This window comes from Babylonia areolata, chromosome 7 (assembly GCF_041734735.1).
Source record: "Babylonia areolata isolate BAREFJ2019XMU chromosome 7, ASM4173473v1, whole genome shotgun sequence".
In the NCBI taxonomy this organism is placed as follows: Eukaryota; Metazoa; Mollusca; class Gastropoda; order Neogastropoda; family Buccinidae; genus Babylonia; species Babylonia areolata.
The window spans coordinates 27,586,699-27,606,698 of record NC_134882.1 but is presented as its reverse complement, the minus strand read 5'-3'; the positions used below and the strand labels follow the sequence as shown (position 1 = coordinate 27,606,698).

At 48.5% G+C, this 20,000-nt stretch overlaps 2 protein-coding genes across 13 annotated transcripts in view; both read left to right on the top strand.

Annotated features, from left to right (window-relative positions):
* The window catches only part of LOC143283935 (uncharacterized), a 102,058-nt gene extending 94,939 nt beyond the window's left edge, over positions 1–7,119 (top strand). For 11 of the 12 annotated variants that reach the window (XM_076590386.1, XM_076590385.1, XM_076590390.1 and 8 more), the window contains 2 exons: positions 2,496–2,657; positions 6,916–7,119. In XM_076590386.1, the coding sequence (XP_076446501.1) occupies positions 2,496–2,657; positions 6,916–7,119 (366 nt within the window). The remainder of the gene's footprint in view (positions 1–2,495; positions 2,658–6,915) is intronic. The other variant, XM_076590391.1, reaches the window with a different exon arrangement.
* Positions 7,120–8,213: 1,094 nt separating this feature from the next.
* Positions 8,214–20,000, top strand: part of LOC143283933 (rho GTPase-activating protein 7-like) — a 207,407-nt gene continuing 195,620 nt past the window's right edge. Inside the window, exon 1 of the mRNA XM_076590377.1 lies at positions 8,214–9,374. Within this exon, the coding sequence (XP_076446492.1) occupies positions 8,214–9,374 (1,161 nt within the window). The remainder of the gene's footprint in view (positions 9,375–20,000) is intronic.

The window sequence follows — 20,000 nt, the reverse complement described above, 5'->3', positions numbered from 1 at the left end:
CCCTCCCTGTATGTATCTCCTTCTCTCACTCTTTCTTTCTTTGTCTCCTTCTGTCTGTCTGTCTGTTTTCTCTGTATGTCTCTTTCTTTGTCTGCCTGTCTGTCTACCTGCCTGCCCCCCCCCCCCCCTCACTCTCTCTCTCTCTCGCTGTTTTCTATGTCTGTCTCATTCTCTGTCTGTCTCTGTCTCTGTCCGTCTGTCTGTCTCTCTCTCTCGCTGTTTTCTCTGTCTGTCTGTCTGTCTTTCTGTCTGCCTGCCTGCCTCCATCTCTCTCGCTCTCTGTTCTGTCTGTCTGTCTGTCTCTCTCTCTCTGCTGTTTTCTCTGTCTGTCTTTCTGTCTGCCTGCCTGCCTCCATCTCTCTCTCTCTCTCTCTGCTGTTTTCTGTCTTCTGTCGCTCCTGTCTTTCTGTCTGTCTGCATGCCTGCCTCCATCTCTCTCTCTCTCTCTGTCTCTGTCTCTGTCTCTCCTCCTCTCTCTGTCTCTCTCCGAGACCAAGATGTATGTTAAGAGATCCACACAGCTTACCATGTCCTACTTGACTTCGTTCATGTCATCACCTCCTATCGATGTTGACAGACGTCTTTGGTTTGTTTTCTTAGAAGCCTTGACATTAAGAGAAACGGATATTTATTGAAGAGGTTTTGCGCTGATATGTGCTGTGGTTTGGACAAGTTGATATTTAACTGCAATTTGTTTGTGGTGTGTTTACAATGTGTCCTTTCACCTAATGCAATCTGAAAGGTGAAGGTTTGCGTACATCCTTATGCACACACACACACACACACACACACACACACACACACAACGCGCGTGTGCGCCACAAGCATCACGTACCCCAGACGCAGTAAACCACTTGACCTCAGTCACTCTGTTTGTTATCTTTCTGTGACGGGATCTGGGGACAACACGGACAGGCTGGTGACATCCACTGTAATGAACGATAACCTTGTACGGCGAAGCCCATCACTGATCACACAAAAGCCACACGTACACAGCACTGCCCGTCTAATAACACTTCTAGTGAATAGACGTTAACCTGAAGACCTCGCACACAGCATTGTTCTATCCCTTGAGAAGGCCCCACCTCAGAATCATGGTCTAAAAAATGTGCTTGCTGCTTGCCTGGTCCATTCAGTTCCTGCCAGTCTTGCCCAGTGACCAGTCATTCTCTTCACAGCTCGCGACGTTCTGTAATTTTAGTTCGACGCTGGGACCTGGTGATTGTTTCTCCAATACTCTCTCCCCACCCCCCAGGCCCCTCGAACAAGACAACATTCACCGAACCCAGACACAAGCCTTGAACAGCTTGACTTTGAGGATTGTTGCTAATACTGAGGTCGTTAAAGTCGACTCTGGTACCGAGTGTTGTTAGTGCTTGTCGTAAAGATTCTTCCCTTCAGCAGCTTCCTTCTTCTGCTTTCTTGGACTGCAGCGCTCGTGTTCACTCGTATGCATGTACCTGCACGAGTGGGCTTTGACGTGCATGGCCCTCCTGCCATGGAGGCAACCATACTCCGTTTTCGGGGTTGTGCATTCTGGATGTGTTCTTGTTTCAGTCATAACCCACTGTACGCTTGACATAGATGACGGAATCTTTAACGTGCGTATTTGATCTTCTCGCATGTGTCTACACACGCGAAAGGAGTTCAGGCCACTAGCAGCTCTGCTCAACTTATCACCACCTTCAACCCACCAGGCTACCGCGTTTTGAACCCAGAACCCCTGGATTGAAAGAAAGTGGAACGTTTTAACCTGTCGGCTGTTGCACCAGTCTACCTTTGAGACAATACCTTTTTTTTTTTTTTTTTTTTTTTTTTTGGTACTTGCCTGTTTATCTTCGTGTTCTGTGTGGTTCTTGTGGAACAAGTGGAAGCATGTGTCGGTTCTGTCGGGAGGATAGTGGAGAGCTCGTTCTCCACTGTCAGGTAATCTGCGCCATCTCTCCTTCCTCTGCTGTTCGTGAGATGCTTGTCATTCGTTCACGCGTAGAACTCCGAGGATTTTTTTTTTTTTTTTTTTTTGCAAGGGGTGTGTGTGTGTGTGTGTGTGTGTGTGTGTGTGTTGTGTGCGTGTGTGCGCGCGTGTGCGTGTGTGTGCGCGTGCGTGCGCGTGTGTGCGTGGGTGTGCGTGCGGGTGTGTATGTTTGTGTGTATGTGTGCGTGTGTGTGTGTGTGTGTGTGTGTGTGCGCGCGCGTGTGCGCGTGTGTGCCCGTGCGTGCGTGTGTGTGTGTGTGTTTGTGTGTGCGTGTGTGTATGTGTATGTGTGTGTGCGTATGTGTGTGTGTGTGTGTGTGTGTGTGTGTGTGTGTGTGTGTGTATTTTGAACTCTCCCGTCGCTTAGACGGCCCCAGTCCGGGCCGGAGCAACGTGCACATTATTGGGTTTGCTCGTGTACCCATAACTACCTGAGTATTAAATCAATGCAGATTGCGGGATCTTTAACCTGCGTATTTTGATCTTCTGCGCCTACGTACTCACGAAGGTGTATTTGCAGGTCTGTATGTATGGTGGCCTAGGAGAAAAAACCAACCAACCAAAACAACACCAGCAACACCAATCTTCATCAGTCCCTGACTCACCTGGGTCTGACCGTGGAATCGAACCCAGGACCCTCGGGTTGAAAGTCGAGCGCTCTAACCAGTCGGCTATTGCACAGGTCTGTGTGAGGTGATAGTTCGGTATGACGTTGGAAGGAAATTAAAGAGCAGGAAGAAGATTTGTGGACTTTCCTTTCCTAGTTTCACGGTATGGGGCCGTGCCTTTGTTGTTCTTCTTCTTCCGCTTCTTCTTCTGTGTTCGTGGTGTGATTACTCCCACGTTCATCCGAATGTTTTTGGTGTTTTTTTGTTTTGTTTTGTTTTGTTTCTTTTATTTATTTGGGTTTTTTTAAATGTTTTTTTTTTACTACTGCATGACCGTTTGTTACCCCACCATGTAGGTAGCTATAGTCCATTTTCGGTGGTGTGCATTTTTTTCTTTTTCTTCTTTTTTTCTTCTTCTTCTTCTTCTGTGTGTGTGTGTGTGTGTGTGTGTGTGTGTGTGTGTGTGTGTGTGTGTTACCCACCGAGAGCTGACATTAGTTACGGGATCTTTAACGTGTGTATTTGATGTTCTGCATGCGTATACACACGTGAAGGGGGGGTTCGGGCCACTAACAGATCTGCACATCTGTTCAGTTGGGAGACTCGAGGAGAAATCTTCACCCTCGACCTGCCAGGCTCCACGACTAGGATTCGAACCCAAGACCTTTGGATTGCCAGTCCAACGCTTCAATCACCTCGCTGTTTCAGCCCGCCGTGTATGAGCAGTATGATCAGTTCAAGGAAATGCTATGTTGTCAGCTGACTGGGAAATTTAGTGACTTGAAGATGACTCAGAGTGACTGATGCAGTGGAGGAAATGTTTCGTGAGGCTTTATCTCATGGGAGGATGTAAAAGGCTTTGTGATGTGAATCCATTGTGTTGGTCACTCACATCTTGTTCTGTCGTGTTGTCTGTGTTGCTGTTTTCTGTTGTTGTTGTTTTTTTTATAATCTGTGTGGAAAAAACACACATACAGAAATGATAAAGTATAGTCCTAGCAACCGCATGTCAGACGTGAACAAGGCAAACTCTGCGAATACTGCGACAGAAATGTTTATGGTAATACGAGAAGAAAGGATATATCAACAATGAATGAAACACCGGTGTTTGCCTGAAGAACGGGTGTGACGTTTGTGATTCAGAGAATGATGGAAGTGATGGGCTTGTTTTAGTTCATTTTGTTTCATCTTATAAAAAAAAAAATGTGTATATATATATATCTTATTTTTTATTTTCTTGCTGTCAACCGGTGCCCGGTTCGTCTTCTGTGTTCGTGGGCTGCAGATCCCAGGTCCACTGTATGACGTTGTGTGTGAGTGGGTGTTTACGTGCTGGACTGTTTTTACCCCGTCCTGTAGGCAGCCATACTTCCGTTTTCGGGGGTGCACATGAGTATGTTCTTGTTTCCATCGATGACGGGATCTTTAACGTGCGCATTAATTTTATCTTCTGCGTGCGTGTATGCACGGAAGTGGGTTCAAACATTAGCAGGTCTGTGATCTGTTGACGTAGGAAATCGAAACAATCTCCACCCACAGCCCATCAGGCCCTTGACAGGGATTCGAACTCAGGGCCCTCCGATTGAAGGTCCAGCGCTTTATCCACTCGCAAGTCGAATGATGATGGTGATGGTGATGGTGATGGGCAGATTAGGTAAAAGAATATAGAAATGGAGAGGATGTGTGCTTAACGGATGTACATTACCACTCATCGACAACATAATATAAGATCTGAAGAAAAGATCCGTTTCCTTCACCAAAATGTCGGCGACGATCAGTGCGCTTTGAACATGCGTTTTTCAGTCATTTGACCTAAGAAGTGTGTGCAACACACGAAATACCGGTCACAATTTTTGTGTCTTGAGGACGGACCTTTTGATAAACTTTCTTTTTTTTAATGACATCTGTACCTTTGTTCCTTTGTTGCTGCTGTATTTTGTTTTTCATAACTAAACGGGTTTACTTTAGGTCGAGAAGTGCTCCTGTTTTTAATTCAACATTTTAACATATCTTTTTCTTTCTAATGATGGTGATGATATTTTGTTACATCTTTTCCTCTAACGATGATGATAATAGTCATGGTTAATAGTGAGCGACATAAACATGTATATTTTTTACGATACTAACCTGACTGCTGATATGATATGCATACCTGATAATGATGTGCATGATATCAGGCACAGTCACGTCACAGCTGGCTCCGTGCGGACCTTGTTCCGAGATGATCCGCCAGATTGTTTTAAAATTGTTATTTAATTTAATTTAATTATTTTCTTGAAGGAAAGAAATGTTTGTAATTTGGTTTAAATTATTTTGATTGGACTGAATGAGACGAAGATGAACTGATTATGTTTTAACATTGTTTTAACTGACTGTTGAACATTGTTTTGATTTCTGTGTGACTGGCTTTACGCCCTGAAATGGCCCCTGTGTGGTCACCTAGGCTTTTCGTGACACGATTTGGTTTACATTTTCACCACACTTTTGTGCGTGTGTGTGTGTGTGTGTGTGTGTGTGTGTGAGAGAGAGAGAGAGAGAGAGAGAGAGAGAGAGAGAGAGAGAGCGAATCTTTTTTATTGAGGGAAAAACCTGCCCTCATGAAAAGGGAAAATAAATAAATACTCAATACAAAAGCATAGCATTACATGAATAAATTTCAAATTATGTCGCAAAAAAAGGAGGAAAAAAAACAACAACAAAAAAACATAAGCACATGCACAAATAATTCTTAGATCAGAAAGGGAAGGAGAGAGAGAGAGAGAAAGACCGAGACAGAGAGAGAGACAGAATAAGAGAGAGCGAGAATCACACACACACAGACAGACACAGAAAAGGACAGGCAGACACACAGAGTGGAAAGGTTAAGACATTGTATTTGCAAATTCTTTCATGAGTTTTGAATGGAACATTTTTTTTGAATACTTTGAGACTAGATGTCCTGAACATTGAGAATGGCTGATATATTATTCCACAATATACCGCCTAAGAGAGAGAGAGAGAGAGAGAGAGAGAGAGAGAGAGAGAGAGAGAGACACTTTTGACACTTTGACTCTTTACTGTCATTAGCTTAACAGCCCATGTGACAGGGGGGTGCAGGGGAAGTTACAGTGTCGTTTTATCCAATCATTTGAAAAAGTAAAACAAAACAAAAACAAAAACTAACGCACCTAATGTTACAAAGGTTATATCAATAAACAACAGCCAACAAATTGCACACAAAAAAATAACAACAACATCATCATCATCAGATTGACCATCCAAATACTAATTCTATCTGCTTCTACTTTTAACCCTCAAAGAAATCATTTTGGAAACCATTAATGTTTGTATATATTTTGAATTAACGGGCATTTTGATCATTTATTTTCTTTTTCCGTGTATCTACTGCCTCTGAGACGTATTTTGCAAGTGAGAGGATAATATTTTCGTCATTTGATGTTAAGACACTGACCAGGTCTTTCCTCTTTGCTGCAGCTGTTTTAAAGAGTGTACAGTTTTCCCGAACGAGAGAGAGAGAGAGAGAGAGTGTGTGTGTGTGTGATGTGCGTGTGTGTGTGTGTGTGTGTGTGTGTGTGTGTGTGTGTGTTTGGATTGTGCTATCTCGTTCGCTTCGTCAAATCTCTTTAAAGTCTGGCCTTTAGACCTACCCCTTTCCAAAACAGCCCCCCCTCCCTCCCTCTTCTCCCGTTCCCCTTCCGTTCCTCTATACGGTCCACCCTTTCTCCAGCTTTCTCTTTAACGTGCATTCATAATTTTTGTCTTCCTGACTCAGAGCTGTGCGTGCGTGTGAATAATGACTGGTGTGTGAGCGCTTTGATTTGTCTCTGCACAAGATTCGGCACGATGGAGTGGAGTGATAGCCTAGAGGTCCACCAAGGAAGCGAAAGAATCTGAGCGCACTGGTTCGAATCCCGGCACAGTCGCCAGTATTTTCTACCCTTCCGCTAGACCACTAGTGGTGGTCTGGACGCTAGTCATTCGGACGATAAACCAAGGTCTCGTGTGCAGCATGAATGTAGCGCACGTAAAAGAACCCACCACAACAAAAGGGTTGTTCCTGGCAAAATTATGTAGTAAAATCCACTTCGAGATGAAAACAAATTAAAAACAACTGCACGCAGGAAAAATACAAACAAAAAACAAACAAACAAAAAAAAAAAAAAAGGGTGGCACTCTCAGTGTAGCGACGCGCTCTCCCTGGGGAGAGGAGCCCGAATTTCACACAGAGAAATCTGTTGTGACAAAAAAAAAAGAAAAAAAAAGAGTAAGACAATACAATAATGATACACTACAATGTAAATAACTCATCATTCATTCTCTCTGTGTGTGCAGGCGCAGCCCCCTATGACGGTGTGTGAGCAGGGCGCTCAGTCACCTCTGACCCAAGAGGACCACCACCACCACCACCACAACGACCCCGCCTACCCTCTCCCCGAACCCCCTCTCTCCTCCGCCCCACCCCCTGGGCAGCGCCCACAGCCAGGAGGAGAGGGACCCAGGGGCCAGCGCCCTGCTGGACCCGCTGAGCCACCGTGACACCGAGGGTCACCATGACCTGCCCGTCGGCGCTGTGCATGGGCCACTGTCCCAAGGAGAGAGCCAGGAGCGTGCGGGAAGCTTAGGGGAGCTGGGTGACATCCTCCCTGCTGACGGCGGAGAAGCTGTTGCTGGAGGAGGTGTGGTAGGTCTGCCCAGGACCGCTGTTGGTGGGGGGCAAGGTGAAGGTGACGACCAGGAAGCGACGACGACGACATCCGGACAGGCCATGTCCCAGGCTGCCAGCAGTTCTGGGTCTGCCTGCAGTGTCGGCACGACGGACACGGCTCTTGAGACCAGGCGGAAGGAGGTGGAGGAGGAGGGAGAGGGGAGCAGCAGTCACCGACAGAGGGACGCCGCCCAGTGTCTGGCGGACAGCCTGCACGTGCACCGCGCACTGCTGCCCGCCGTGGAGTCCCGGGACGCCCAGGTTCAGACCACCTGCGGCGGCGCCTTGAACCCCGCCCACCTCTTGCCGCACGTGCACACTGCCTGCCAGACCTCGCCCCCCGTCAGCGCCCCTTCCTCGGCCGGCAGTTCTCGGGAGGACCTCCTGGCTCCGGACCTCCTTCCCCATGAAGACCCTGCAGCACCAAACTCCGCACAGCCAGCCGGGAAAGTGCAAACACAGCCGCCAGCAGCTGATGATCTTGTGGCCGCTGATCAAGACCCAGGCTTCGCCATCACCAACAGCAGCGGCGGCCTTTCGAACAGCTCGCAGCTGGACAGCACAGCTGCTTCTTGCACCAACAACGATCATATCACTCATCATCACAACGGAAGACAACCTGCTCATTTCGAAACCTCAGACGACGAGGTAGGAAGAACGGACTCTTCATCACCCGAAAGCAAGAAGCAGAAGCAGCCTTACAACGGCGAGGGAAGGAGGAATGGAGAAGAAAACGACGGGGAATCGCCATTGCCAGAACCTTCTTCTTCGCAGGCAAAACCCCTGGAACTGGAAAGCGGAGACAATCAGCCAGAACATCTGACAAAGAAGGACACAGGCGGTGTTCAGTCAGCGCACAGTGTATCACAGGACCAAAGACATGACGACAAGGGACACTCAAACACCAAGATGTCAGCCCGACCAAATGCAGTCACACCAAGGTCCACCAGCAGCAACAGCAACAACAGCGGGGGTGGCGGCGGCCTCCAGTCATCACAACAGACCAGGAGAGCGCCCCTCCCAGAGAAGGCCCGGCCAGGCCCAGGACCCCCAGGAGGGCGGGGAGGAGAACTTCAGTTTCCTGCCTGACGAGGTCTCCGAGATGCAGGTGATGGTCAACTCACTGACGCCGGTCCTGCAACGCCGCAGATCGGCACGACGCAGCAACTCCCACACGGGGGTCACCACCACCACCACCACCAGCAGCAGAGAGGATGTCATTTCCGGCTGTGAGGACCTGCATCTCCTCCTGGCCTCCTTCACCGGCGCCACGCCAGCCCCTCCAGGAGAAGGGAACGGTTCATCGGGGAGCGAGAAGCACCAAGGACGGGCCCTGCCCGTGGCTTCTTCCCCCCGACAACAACTCGTGTCGTCATCCACAGAGGGCGAGGAGGAGGAGGAAGTTGCTGCGGGGGTCGGCAGAGTCCACAAGAGCAACAGCGGCAGTGACGGGGGGCTGTTCATCAAACCCAAGTACGCCAGAACCTGGCACGGACCCTTGCAGCGGTCCGGCTCCGGCAGGGCGTCGGCAGCGCCCAAGATGGGCGTCACCATGATGACCTCCGACCCCTCCTCCTCCTTGGCAATGATGACCTTGGGGTCTGGCGCTCGCGCAGGGGCGACGGGTCACGGGTTCACGCACGTGCACACCATGCCGGTCATCTCGCGCACTTTGCTGGACGCCATGCACAAGCGCTACTGCGGCTACCAGTACTCCGGGGGGTCCTGGGCCCCCTCCGAGCCCCCCGTCCCCTTCCCTCCCCTTCCCCCTTGCCCCTTCCCCTCCTCCTCCACCACCTCCGCCGCCACCACCGCCCCACCACCCCCACCCCCCGAACACCCTGTCCCCGGGCTGGTGGGCGTTGCTGGGAGGAAGAAGCTGAACTCGGAGGGGGAGTCCGAGGACGCGGGCAGCAGCTCCGTGGGCACGAGCACGAGCAGCCAGTCGTCGTCTCCGCGGACAGGGCAGCACAGTCTGCCGGCACACACAGCCCTTCCGGCCTCTCCACCAGCTGCTGCCTCTGCCTCTGTGGCTGCTGCTGCTGTTGCTTCCTCTTCGTCATCCCTGGCCTCCACTTCTGGGCAGGTCAGTGCGCGTGGGAAGGTTGGGGGTGGGGTGGAGTGGTTGGTTTGGGGTGTGTGTGTGTGTGTGTGTGTGTGTGTGAGGGAGAGAGAGCAAGCATGCGCGTGCGAACGCGCGTGTGTATATGAAACGAATTGAAATTTACAGTTCACTGTCGCTGTTTGCGTTAGCATCCGAAGGAATTGATTTTGACCACAAAAACTAAACAAAATAAAACAAAACGAAAACAAAGCCTCAAATCTCAACTTCCGAAGTAATCAGCACGACAGAGTACGCATTCCCACGCTGTATTTAAATGTCCTAAACAATCAGTTTTCTGGTACAAAGACGCGATGGAACATTCTTGTGGAATACATGATGGTTTTCAACAACAACAACAACAAAAAAGCGAACCTTTTTATCATCAGCCATTTTTTTTAATTCACGTTCTTGGAGGTGGTGCGATCATACAAAAAAACAAAACAAAAAACAAACAAACAAACACCAAACAACAGAAATAAACTGTTGAAGCTGCACTTTACTGAGCCACTTCGCGCACAGTATTTGGGTATCTGTGACAAGGCTTGAACAACACAGGCGATGTTGCCGACCTTGTTTCGTTTCGAACATTGTATCGTCTCTGACGTCACAACACTCTCATTTTGATCTCGAAAAAAATAAGAAAGGTTTTCATGGCAGCAGACGAAATTAGCTCAGGCTGATTCTGCCCTCCCCCCCCCCTCCCTACCTCCCGCCTCCTCCGCTCCCCTTACCCCCTTTTCTCCCTGAGTATTCCTGAAACAGCATGGGGGTGTGCGGCATCATGCATTTTATGATTAATTCAGACATTGTTTGATTCCGCATGTCAAAGCAATTTTGCAGGCCTGTGCAAAGTTTATTTATATGCGTGTTTCGGGGACCTTTAAGGTGAAGGGTGACGGCAGCTGTCAGGAACTTGGGTGTGTGTGTGGAGTTAGATCACGCCAGATAACAAACCCCATTTCCCCTCTCTCCACATACATAACATTTATTTATCCGTGGCTTGTTGGTGGGGGAAGGAAATGCCTTTCCAATAACACACCACTCTCGTTCCCTGTCTCTGTCTCTTTGTGTGTGTGTGTGTGTGTGTGTGTGTGTGTGTGTGTATCTCCCTCTGTGTCTCTGTCTCTCTTTCTCTTCTCTCACTTTGTCTCTCCCCTCCCCCCCCCCCTCTCTCTCCTCTCGGTCTCTGTGTCTTTGTATCTCTGTCTCTCACCTTGTTTGTTTGTCTGTCTGTCTGTATCTCACTCTCTCTCACACTCTCGCTGTGTGTGTGTGTGTGTGTGTGTGCTGAAAACCGAGGCGGGTTGACCATTACGGAACTCTCATGACAATAATTAGTTCAGACCTTCCTCGTCTGCTTGTTGGAGCGAGGAAACCCTGAAATAATCTCAGAGCCTACTTCCGGGGGGGTTAGGTGCTGCAGATTTATCACCCTTCCCTTCACCTTCCGGTTTAAGCACAACTCCTCCTTCTTCTTCTTCTCCTCCTCCTCCACCTCCCCCACCCCCATCTTCTTCTTGATGAAGATATGGATCGTTATTTTGCGCCTATCCTCGGATGGAGACCAAGCTCTAAGTGCTTTACAAACAAGGAGTCATTAAAATGTTTGTGCAACAGGCTGTCTACCTGGGTAGAGTCGACTGACAGCTGTCATATACTTGGCGCTCATCGTTCGTTTCCCTGTGTCATTCAATAAGGTTTCAGTCACGCACACATTCAAACGTGTAACATTTTACGTGTATGACCGTTTCGTTTTTATTTATCTCGCCATATAGGCAGCCATACGATACTCCGTTGTCGGGGGTGTGCATGCTGGCTATGTTCTTGTTTATAATTCCCACCGAACGCTGATATGGATTATAGGATCTTAAACGCGTGTATTTGATCTGTTGCGTGCCAATACATACGAAGGGAGTTCAGGCACAAGCAGATCTGGACATATTTTGACTTGGGAGACCGGAAAGAATTCCACCCTTAACCCACCAAGTGCCGTTACCGAGGTTCGAACCCGTGACCCTCAGAAGGTGCAACGCTTTAACCACTCGGCCGTTGCGCCCACCAGGCTCTTCTTCTTCCCCCTCCTCCTCTTCGACTCGACCTCTTCTTGTACTCAGCACTACTACGACTGCTACTACTAGAACTACTACTACTACTACTGCTATTGCTGCTACGACTACTACTACAACCATTCTTATTCTTCTTCCATCACTCCATCTCCTCCGCTCCTTCATCGTTGTTCTCTCTCTTTTTTTTTTTTTTTTTTTTTTTTTTTTTTTTTTTTTTCCTTTTTGTTCTCTTCCTTCTTTCTCTTCCGGTCTTTTGGAAGAGCAGAAGATGAATGTGTGTGTGTGTGTGTGTGTGTGTGTGTGTGTGTGTGTGTGTGTGTGTGTGTGTGTGTGTGTGTGTGTGTGTCTGTGTGTCTTATATCCACTGCGTCTGAATGACCCAGACAGGGAGGGACGGAACGGACTGTTGGGAGGAGTTTGGGGGGGGGGGTGGGGGGGGGGGGGGCGGTGGCCGGATGATACCATCTTTGTGCAGCGGTGCTTTCTTGTCTTCTGCCATCAGCGTCATCTCAGTTTCGGGGGCTATGGATCTGCAACAAGCGCGGAGCGGCGGGCGCGCGTCAGCGGCACTGGTTTGTGGTGGGGATTTTCTCGATGACAAGAAATAACAACTTTTGGCATGAGTTCCTCCGGCCTCTCTGTTGTCTGTCCCCGAGGTCTGCTAACATGTCTGCCTGCATGTCTGTCGGTCTGTGCACACGGCACATGCACACATATAGAAGCATATACACACACACAAACGCGCGCGCGCGCGCACACACACACACACACTGACACACTCACTCAGAATACTCACATCACACACACACACACACACACACACACACTCTGACACACACACTCAGAATACTCACATCACACCAACACACACACACACACACACACACACACACACACACACACACACACACACACACACACACACACTCTCTCTCAAACACACACTCAAACACACTCACACAAACACACACACACACACACACACACACACACACACACACACACACACACACACACACACACCACACACACACGCACACACACACACACACACACACACAGACACACACACACACACAATCTTACGATCAAATCGATGGAACATGATGGCAGGCACGAGCAGAATTCTCAGGAACGATAACCCCATAGCAAGTCTTTCCCGTCGTGCGCTTTACAAACCTTGGGAGTTCTGCCCCTTTTCCTTTCCTCCTCCTCCCTGTTCTCCTTTCTCCCCTTCCCCCATTTTCCCAGCCTCTTTCATCCCTTTCCCCTTCTGACCGCCTTCCCCGCCCCCATCACACACCCACTCCTCTGCTTTCTTTCCTGTCTGTCCAGTGGTGTGTGTTGGGAGGGAAGTGTGTGTGTGGGGGGGGGGAGGGGGGAAGCGGCGGGGGGCGGGGGGGGGGAGGTGTTTGAGGATGGTAGGAGGGGAGGGGTGGGGAGAGAGTGGCGTGATGTATGAGCGTGGTAGTGTGTCGTGTTGTGTTCCCCACTCAGATAATAATTATAATAATGTGTTTACGTCTCAAATACAGATCCGTGTGTGTCCCCCCCCCCCCTCCACCCTCCCGCCCCCCCAAGCCCCACGGACTTTCAGTTAAATAGATCGTTAATTTTATCTATAGGCCCGTGTGTGGAACCCACATCCACACCCGCCACCCCCCACCCCCCACCCCCCACACCCCACACACCGCTACCACCCTATCACACATTCAACCCAGCCCCCCCCACCCCCCCCCCCCCCCCCCCCACCCCCGCCCCCTGCCCCTCACCACACTTCAAGACGAGACAGGCCTGGTGGGTTCAGTTGGCTTCCACATTACTTTAAAACTGGCCAGCTACTTGTTCATTGTGTCACGTTGTTTGCATCACGTCCACCATGACTGATAGGTTTCCCCATAGCCATTGTTGTCCACAGCTGGACGCTGGCGGGACTTGAAACTCGATACTGGCTCCCTGTGCGTGAAAGAAAATCGGAAAGAGGACTGGATCGAGTCAGATTGGAGGCTGGGCAGCAACAAGTGGAGTGTTGGCACAGTGGTAAAGCGTCCGCGTAGGAAGCGAGAGAATCTGAGCCGCGGGCTGGTTCGAATCCCATAGTCGCTAGTATATTCTCCACCTCACCTCCACTAGACCTTGAGTGTTGGTCTGGACGGTAGTCATTCGAAATGAGACGATAAACCGAGGTCCCGTGTGCAGCATGCACTTAGCGCACGTTAAAGAACCCACAGCAACGAGAGGGTTGTCCCTGGTCAAATTGTGTGGAAAATATCCAGTTTTGCGTAGAGAATATCTACTTCGATAGGAAAACAAACCAAACTGCAGACAGAAAAAATACCCAAGAATGGGTGCCGCTCACATTATAGCGACGTGCTCTCCTTGGGGAGAGCAGCCAGAATTTCACACAGAGTAATCTGTTGTGACAAAAAAAAAAGAGTAATACAATACGGTACAATTAAATCGTTTAGTATAGGGGAAGCGGAAAGATTCCTTCGAAGCACTGCAAAGTTGACTGGAAAACAGGACTGCAGTTTCAGTTCTACCAAAAATTCATGATAAACAAGTCTTATCAAACACACAATTATTATTCTTTCATCGACGCAGAAACAATTGCCAAACGCTTTCTCTTGGAACAGTATGGTTTAACGTGCTTGTGTTCTGACAGTAAAACTCTTGCAGACAGGAAAATTGGAAAGAGAGAGAGAGAAAAAAAATGGTGCTGCACTAAAGGGACGCGCTCTCCACAGGAAGAGTGGTCCAAATTCCACACAGAGAAATATGAAGTGACAGTTATACAATACAATACAATACAATACAAAAGTCATAGATAGGCTTCCTCAAGCCGTGAGCCTTGTTTAGCGCTGGGATCAGACAGGATTGGAATTTCGCTGCTGGCGTCCTGTGTGTTCTTGAAAAATTGGGTGTACGAACAATAATTGTCTCTGCATCGCAGCAGATAACTGCAGGACATTGATGGAGACAATGATGCTATAGTTGTATTTGTGTTACTTTTATCGTGACAAGAGATTTCTTTGTGTGATGTGCAGGCTGCTGCTCTCCGGTGATAATGCGTCGCTTCAGTGCAGCACCATCCATTTTCTCTCTGTTATTTTTTTACATTTTTTTATTATATATCTTTTATTCTTATTTATTTGTATGAAAGTGGATTTTTCTGCAGAAATTTTGTAATGGACGACCCTTTTGTTGCCGTGGGTTCCTTCACCTGCGCTAGGTTGCATACTGCGAACAGGACCTCGGTTTATCTCCTCATCCGAAAGTCTAACACCTGGACAACAACTCAGGGCCTAGTTGAGGGTGGAGTGTAAAAATCCCTGGAGTCAGTTGCATTGCTCGACGGAAGAGCCTAGTATGGTCGAAACCCGCTACTAACTGTGTGTAGTATGGAACTGACCAATGGCGTAGTTCGGTCAACGTAGGCATTTAGTCACGTGTAACTGTCAAAAAGTTAGAACCAAGCAATGCAACTGGCACCTGGTCCGTAGATGCGACTCGAACCCAGGACCACTCAGTTCCTAGTTTGGTGGATTACCACTTGTCCACCGTTCCTCAACGTAGTCACCGTGCCACGTCCGCAGTTACAAACAAATCCTTCGAACCAGTATGAGACAAGGCCTGTCAAAACACATATTCTTGCACAACATAAAATGGGCAGAAAACTTTCTCTTGCAATTGTATGGTCCAACTACAGTGTTCGCAAAAAGTTAAGGACCACTGTGGGACTTGCACAAAACAGCGGTGCCTAATGCAGCCAATGTAATGCGCACCACTCATAACCATGGGTGATTTCTTGCAAACGTTTTACAATTAAAATCCACAACTATCACAACCACAGAATAACTGAACATTTAAGGGTGAAACATCGGATTTATCAAACGCATTTTCAGGATCTTCATGGTGCACATGTGCCCAAAAGTAAAACAGACAGTACTCGATGAAAGTGCAGTTGTAGACAACATAAATGCAGCCAGCATAAGTTAAATCATCTCGATCTCTGTTTTCAAACATTTTTTGAAAGGATAGTGCTTCTATGAAGTGGTCCTTAACCTTTTTGAAGTCTGTATGTTGTTGACCCCAAAAAAAAGAAAAAAGGAGGAGGGTGTGTGTGGGGGGGGGGTGAGGGGGGGGTCGGGCGGGGTTTGGGGCGTGGGGGAAGGGAGGGGGGGGAGGAAGAAAACAACCGTGAGATAGGAATGTAATGTTGGATCCAGTTTAGGATTTGGGAAGTGAAACAGGTTCGTGGGTCACTGTCGGACGGACAGACAAAAACGGCTTGGCCTGCGTGCTTGTGTTGTTGCGGCAAGATCCGACCAGCCGACCCGGTCCACAATTCGTCCCATAGGAAGGGGGGCGGAGGTCCGGGGGGAGGGGGAGGGGGTGAGGAAGTGAGTCAGAGGGCTGGTTGCTGGCTTGGACACACACACACACACACACACACACACACTCACTGAGCACAAGTTGTGTGTGCGTGTGTTGGTCAATGGACGAACCTCCACGAGCCAACCTGAGACACCGGCGAGCTTTCTACCTCCCTCGCCTTGCCTTGTTGCTGAGTAGGCAGGATTTCTTGTGTATTGACCACTTGCTATTGATATCATGTTTTGCTCGCGTGCCACAAAACCTTCACGACACCGGGACCCCAGCACTTGAAAGACTGGACCCTAAAATGGCGCAACAAGCCGTTAGACTCAACTCCACCTAAACGTGCCACGCGTGGTTTTTTTTTTCTCCCCCGTTGTGGGATGAGAAGAAACAAGAAAATAGGTACAAGGTCTTTTGTCCGAGCTGTGTGTCCCTGACAGCAAGGTGTACTCGGTTCTGGAGTTGACCTGCATACTGAACGTGTTAATTAAACCTCTCAGTGATGGGTATGTAGGTGGTGGGGGGGATGGTGAGGGGCGGGCGGACTGCCCGAAGTGCAGTGAAGTCCTCCTAGTCCGTCGTGGGACGACTCAGGACAGCCTTTCAAGGTCCCTGGTCAGCGCCTTGGGTTTATGCTGTCCGCCAGGTATCTGCTTCCTTAAAAAAAAAAAAAAAAAAAAAAAACATGAAATATGTAGATGTAGCGTATATTAATCAGTTCGCACACGTTGACACTTTGAAACAGAGTGATTGATGACGCGGGGAAGAGCGTGAGTCACAGAAACTGAAGGGGACCCCACATACCTACCACCTCCGTTCTCATCAGTGCTTGCTTGATCCGCTCCTGAAGTGTCTGTCTGGTGGATTCTGGCCGGCGTCCACGCTGTTTTATCTTCTCCAGTCTCCTTTTCTTTAGCGGAAGAGTGAGCTACCGCATTTGACTGAATTTCTGCACGGAGACTTGGTTGTTGAAGCAGTCTGCTGTGGTTTTTTTAGTTCTCTTTTTCGATGAAATATCTTGCAGCACAGTGAAATTTGACGAAGGAAGGTGAAGTAAGGTACAAGATACATATCTACTCTATTATCTCTGAAGGAAGAAATTGTTGACACTTCTTTCTGATTTAAAAAAGGCGACATATCAAAAGAAAAGAAGGTATTTCAATCAACAGAACAACTGACAAACAGTTTGACAAATCACTATGAACGCAGAGTAAGACAGGCGCTTTTCAGTATAAAGTTGTGGCCGAGGATCTGATCCACGCAGCATTCCTGCATTCATTTTGAAACCAGTCTCCAGAAAATATCATCACGCTATCTGTGAGAACATGGTGTCATCAGCTTTATGGTTACACCGGTGAAAATGGATGAATGCCTTTAAATTGAAAGATTACAGGACACTTGCCTGAAAGTTGGAGTTTTACCGGAGTTCTCCCATACAGAAGCGCGTCCCGAAATAATCACGGTTGAGTATCAGTATCAGTAGCTCAAGGAGGCGTCACTGCGTTCGGTCAAATCCATATACGCTACACCACATCTGCCAAGCAGATGCCTGACCAGCAGCGTAACCCAACGCGCTTAGTCAGGCCTTGAGAGTTGAGTGTACGGCGAGGGAAGAGCAACGTCACAGCAAAGACTTGAGGAGAGAACCTCCCACTTCTGTAAGTCGCCCAGAGTGAGAGAACAGCGAGGGGGGGATCTGTAACTGTCCAGGGTCTGTGATTGCAGCTTCAGGGTGATTTCATTCCACACATCCACCGCCTCCTTCATCCTGGCCATTGGCCCGTTCACCGCCTGGGTCTGTATGTACACTTTCCGTTAGCAGCGTTCGGCTTCAGTAGTGTGTGTGTGGCTCAGAGCAGCGTGAAATCCGGTCAGGACCCGTGTTTAATGAGCCTGGGACTGTGGTCAAGCACACACACACACACTGCCACTGACCCGTCCCAACCCCCCACCACATTCCTTCTTTTCCCTTCCTCACACACACCACAGACCTTGTCCAGTCAGTCCTGCGCGCCGCTTGTCACGTTTCCTGCTCCGGCCTTCGTATCGCTTTGGACATGGGTCAACATGGTGGTTCTTTGGTGTGGTGTGTGAGGGGAGGGGTGGTCAGTTGTTTGCTCCAGTTCCGAGCTGACCCGTTTTGAGGAAGATCGCCATTAAATGTTCTCGTCGAGGATCTTGGCCTTCACAGCCTGAAATGCGTTTGATGAGGACTTGTGTCTGTCGGTGTTTGTTTCTGTGGAGAAATGCGGAGCAGTTTGGTCAAGGCTAGGTCAGTGTGAGCCAGTGCCAGTGGTGAGTCAGTGACCTAGTGTCCGATCTGTTTGTGGTCTTCACTTTGGGAAAGTCAGCAACATTGAGGAAACAGCAGAGCTAAGTTGTTGCGATGTAACAAGAGAGCGCTGCTCTTGCAACCCTTTAAAGAATCTCAGTGTTGGGTTCATACCTTCTGCAGTGTGGATGGATCCGTTTGTAAACATCTTCACGTGGGATGACACGGTATGTAAACATCATCACATCGGATGACGCGGTGTGTAAACATCTTCTGCACAGTGGATGACACGAATTGTAAACATCTTCACATCGGATGACACGGTATGTAAACATCTTCTGCACAGTGGATGACACGATATGTAAACATCTTCACATTGGATAACTCGGTATGTAAGCACCATCTGTACAGAGAATGACTCGGTGTGTAAACATCTTCTGCATGGTGGATGACGCGGTATGTAAACATCTTCACATTGGATGACGCGATATGTAAACATCTTTTGCACAGTGAATGACGCGTTATGTAAACATCTCCACATTGGATGACGCGATATGTAAACATCTTTTGCACAGTGAATGACGCGGTATGTAAACATCTCCACATTGGATGACGCGATATGTAAACATCTTTTGCACAGAGGATGACTCGGAATGTAAACACCTTCACATTGGATGACGTGGTATGTAAACATCTTCTGCACAGTGGATGACGGTATTTAAACATCTGCACAATGGATGACTCGGTATGTGAACATCATCTGCACTGTGGATGACGGCTTTTTTTGCTTTCTTTTTTTTAACAATCAAATCCAGCCGTGAGAGAGAAAAATTCTCGTGCACAACGCAATGTGCGGTCAAGATATGACTGACTGTAAAGGTTTTCAGAATTGAGAGTTCGATTGGGAATTGGAGAGTTCGAGGGGGGGTTTTCAGAATTGAGAGTTCGATTTCGGTTTATTTGTGCTGATAAAGGTGATATTGACACTACAGTTTATGCATACAGGATGTAGTAGTGAGTACAGTGATGACTGCAGGGGATGACAGAAATACTGTGAAGGTTGCGTCGCCACTGTGCCTCCTAGCTGTGAAAGTGAGTGGTGGCCTTTTTAGTGTTCTTGCGCGCTCCATGACACGAAGCCGACTGGAGTAATTTTGTGGAGGTCTTTATGCGTCGTGATGACGAGGTGTTGACATCATGAGTGACGTGTGCGTGACGTTTCTGTCCTTCGTGTGTCGTAAGTGTCCACGGGAAGAGCTGCCAAACAAGGTACATAAAATTATATAGCCGCGGCGTATTCACTGTAGCCTCTCAAGGCGTCTTTCAGTGTCTGTGCTTTGTATGCGTATACAATGTGTGTGTGTGTGTGTGCGTGTGTGTGTGTGTGTCTCATCTCATCTCATCTATCCCTTGACCCGTGGGTGGGTCGTTGGGGCACCATGGATGACTGCCTGGTGTGTGTGTGTGAGTGAAATCAAATGCCATTGCATTCTCCAAAAACACTGCACATGAAAATTGTCCCTTGCTTTTTTAGTCCGTCCATCCGCCTGTCTCTGTCTCTCTTTGTCCTTCTGTGTCTCAGTCTCTGTCTCAGTCTCTCTCTCTCTCTCTCTTTCCTTTCTCTGTGTCAGGCATCTGCTTGGCAGATGTGGTGTAGCGTACGTGTATAGAGTTGTACGAACGCAGTGACGCCTCCTTGAGCTACTGATACAGATACTGTCTCTCTCTCTCTCTCTTTCTGCATTTGTCTCTCTGTCTCTCACTGTCTGTATTTCTGTCTCTGTCTATCTCTATCTGATAGATATATATGCATATATATCTCCCTCTTCGAGTTCTCTCTCTGTCTCTGTGTCTCTGTCTCTGTGTCTCTGTCTCTCTCTGTCTGTCTGT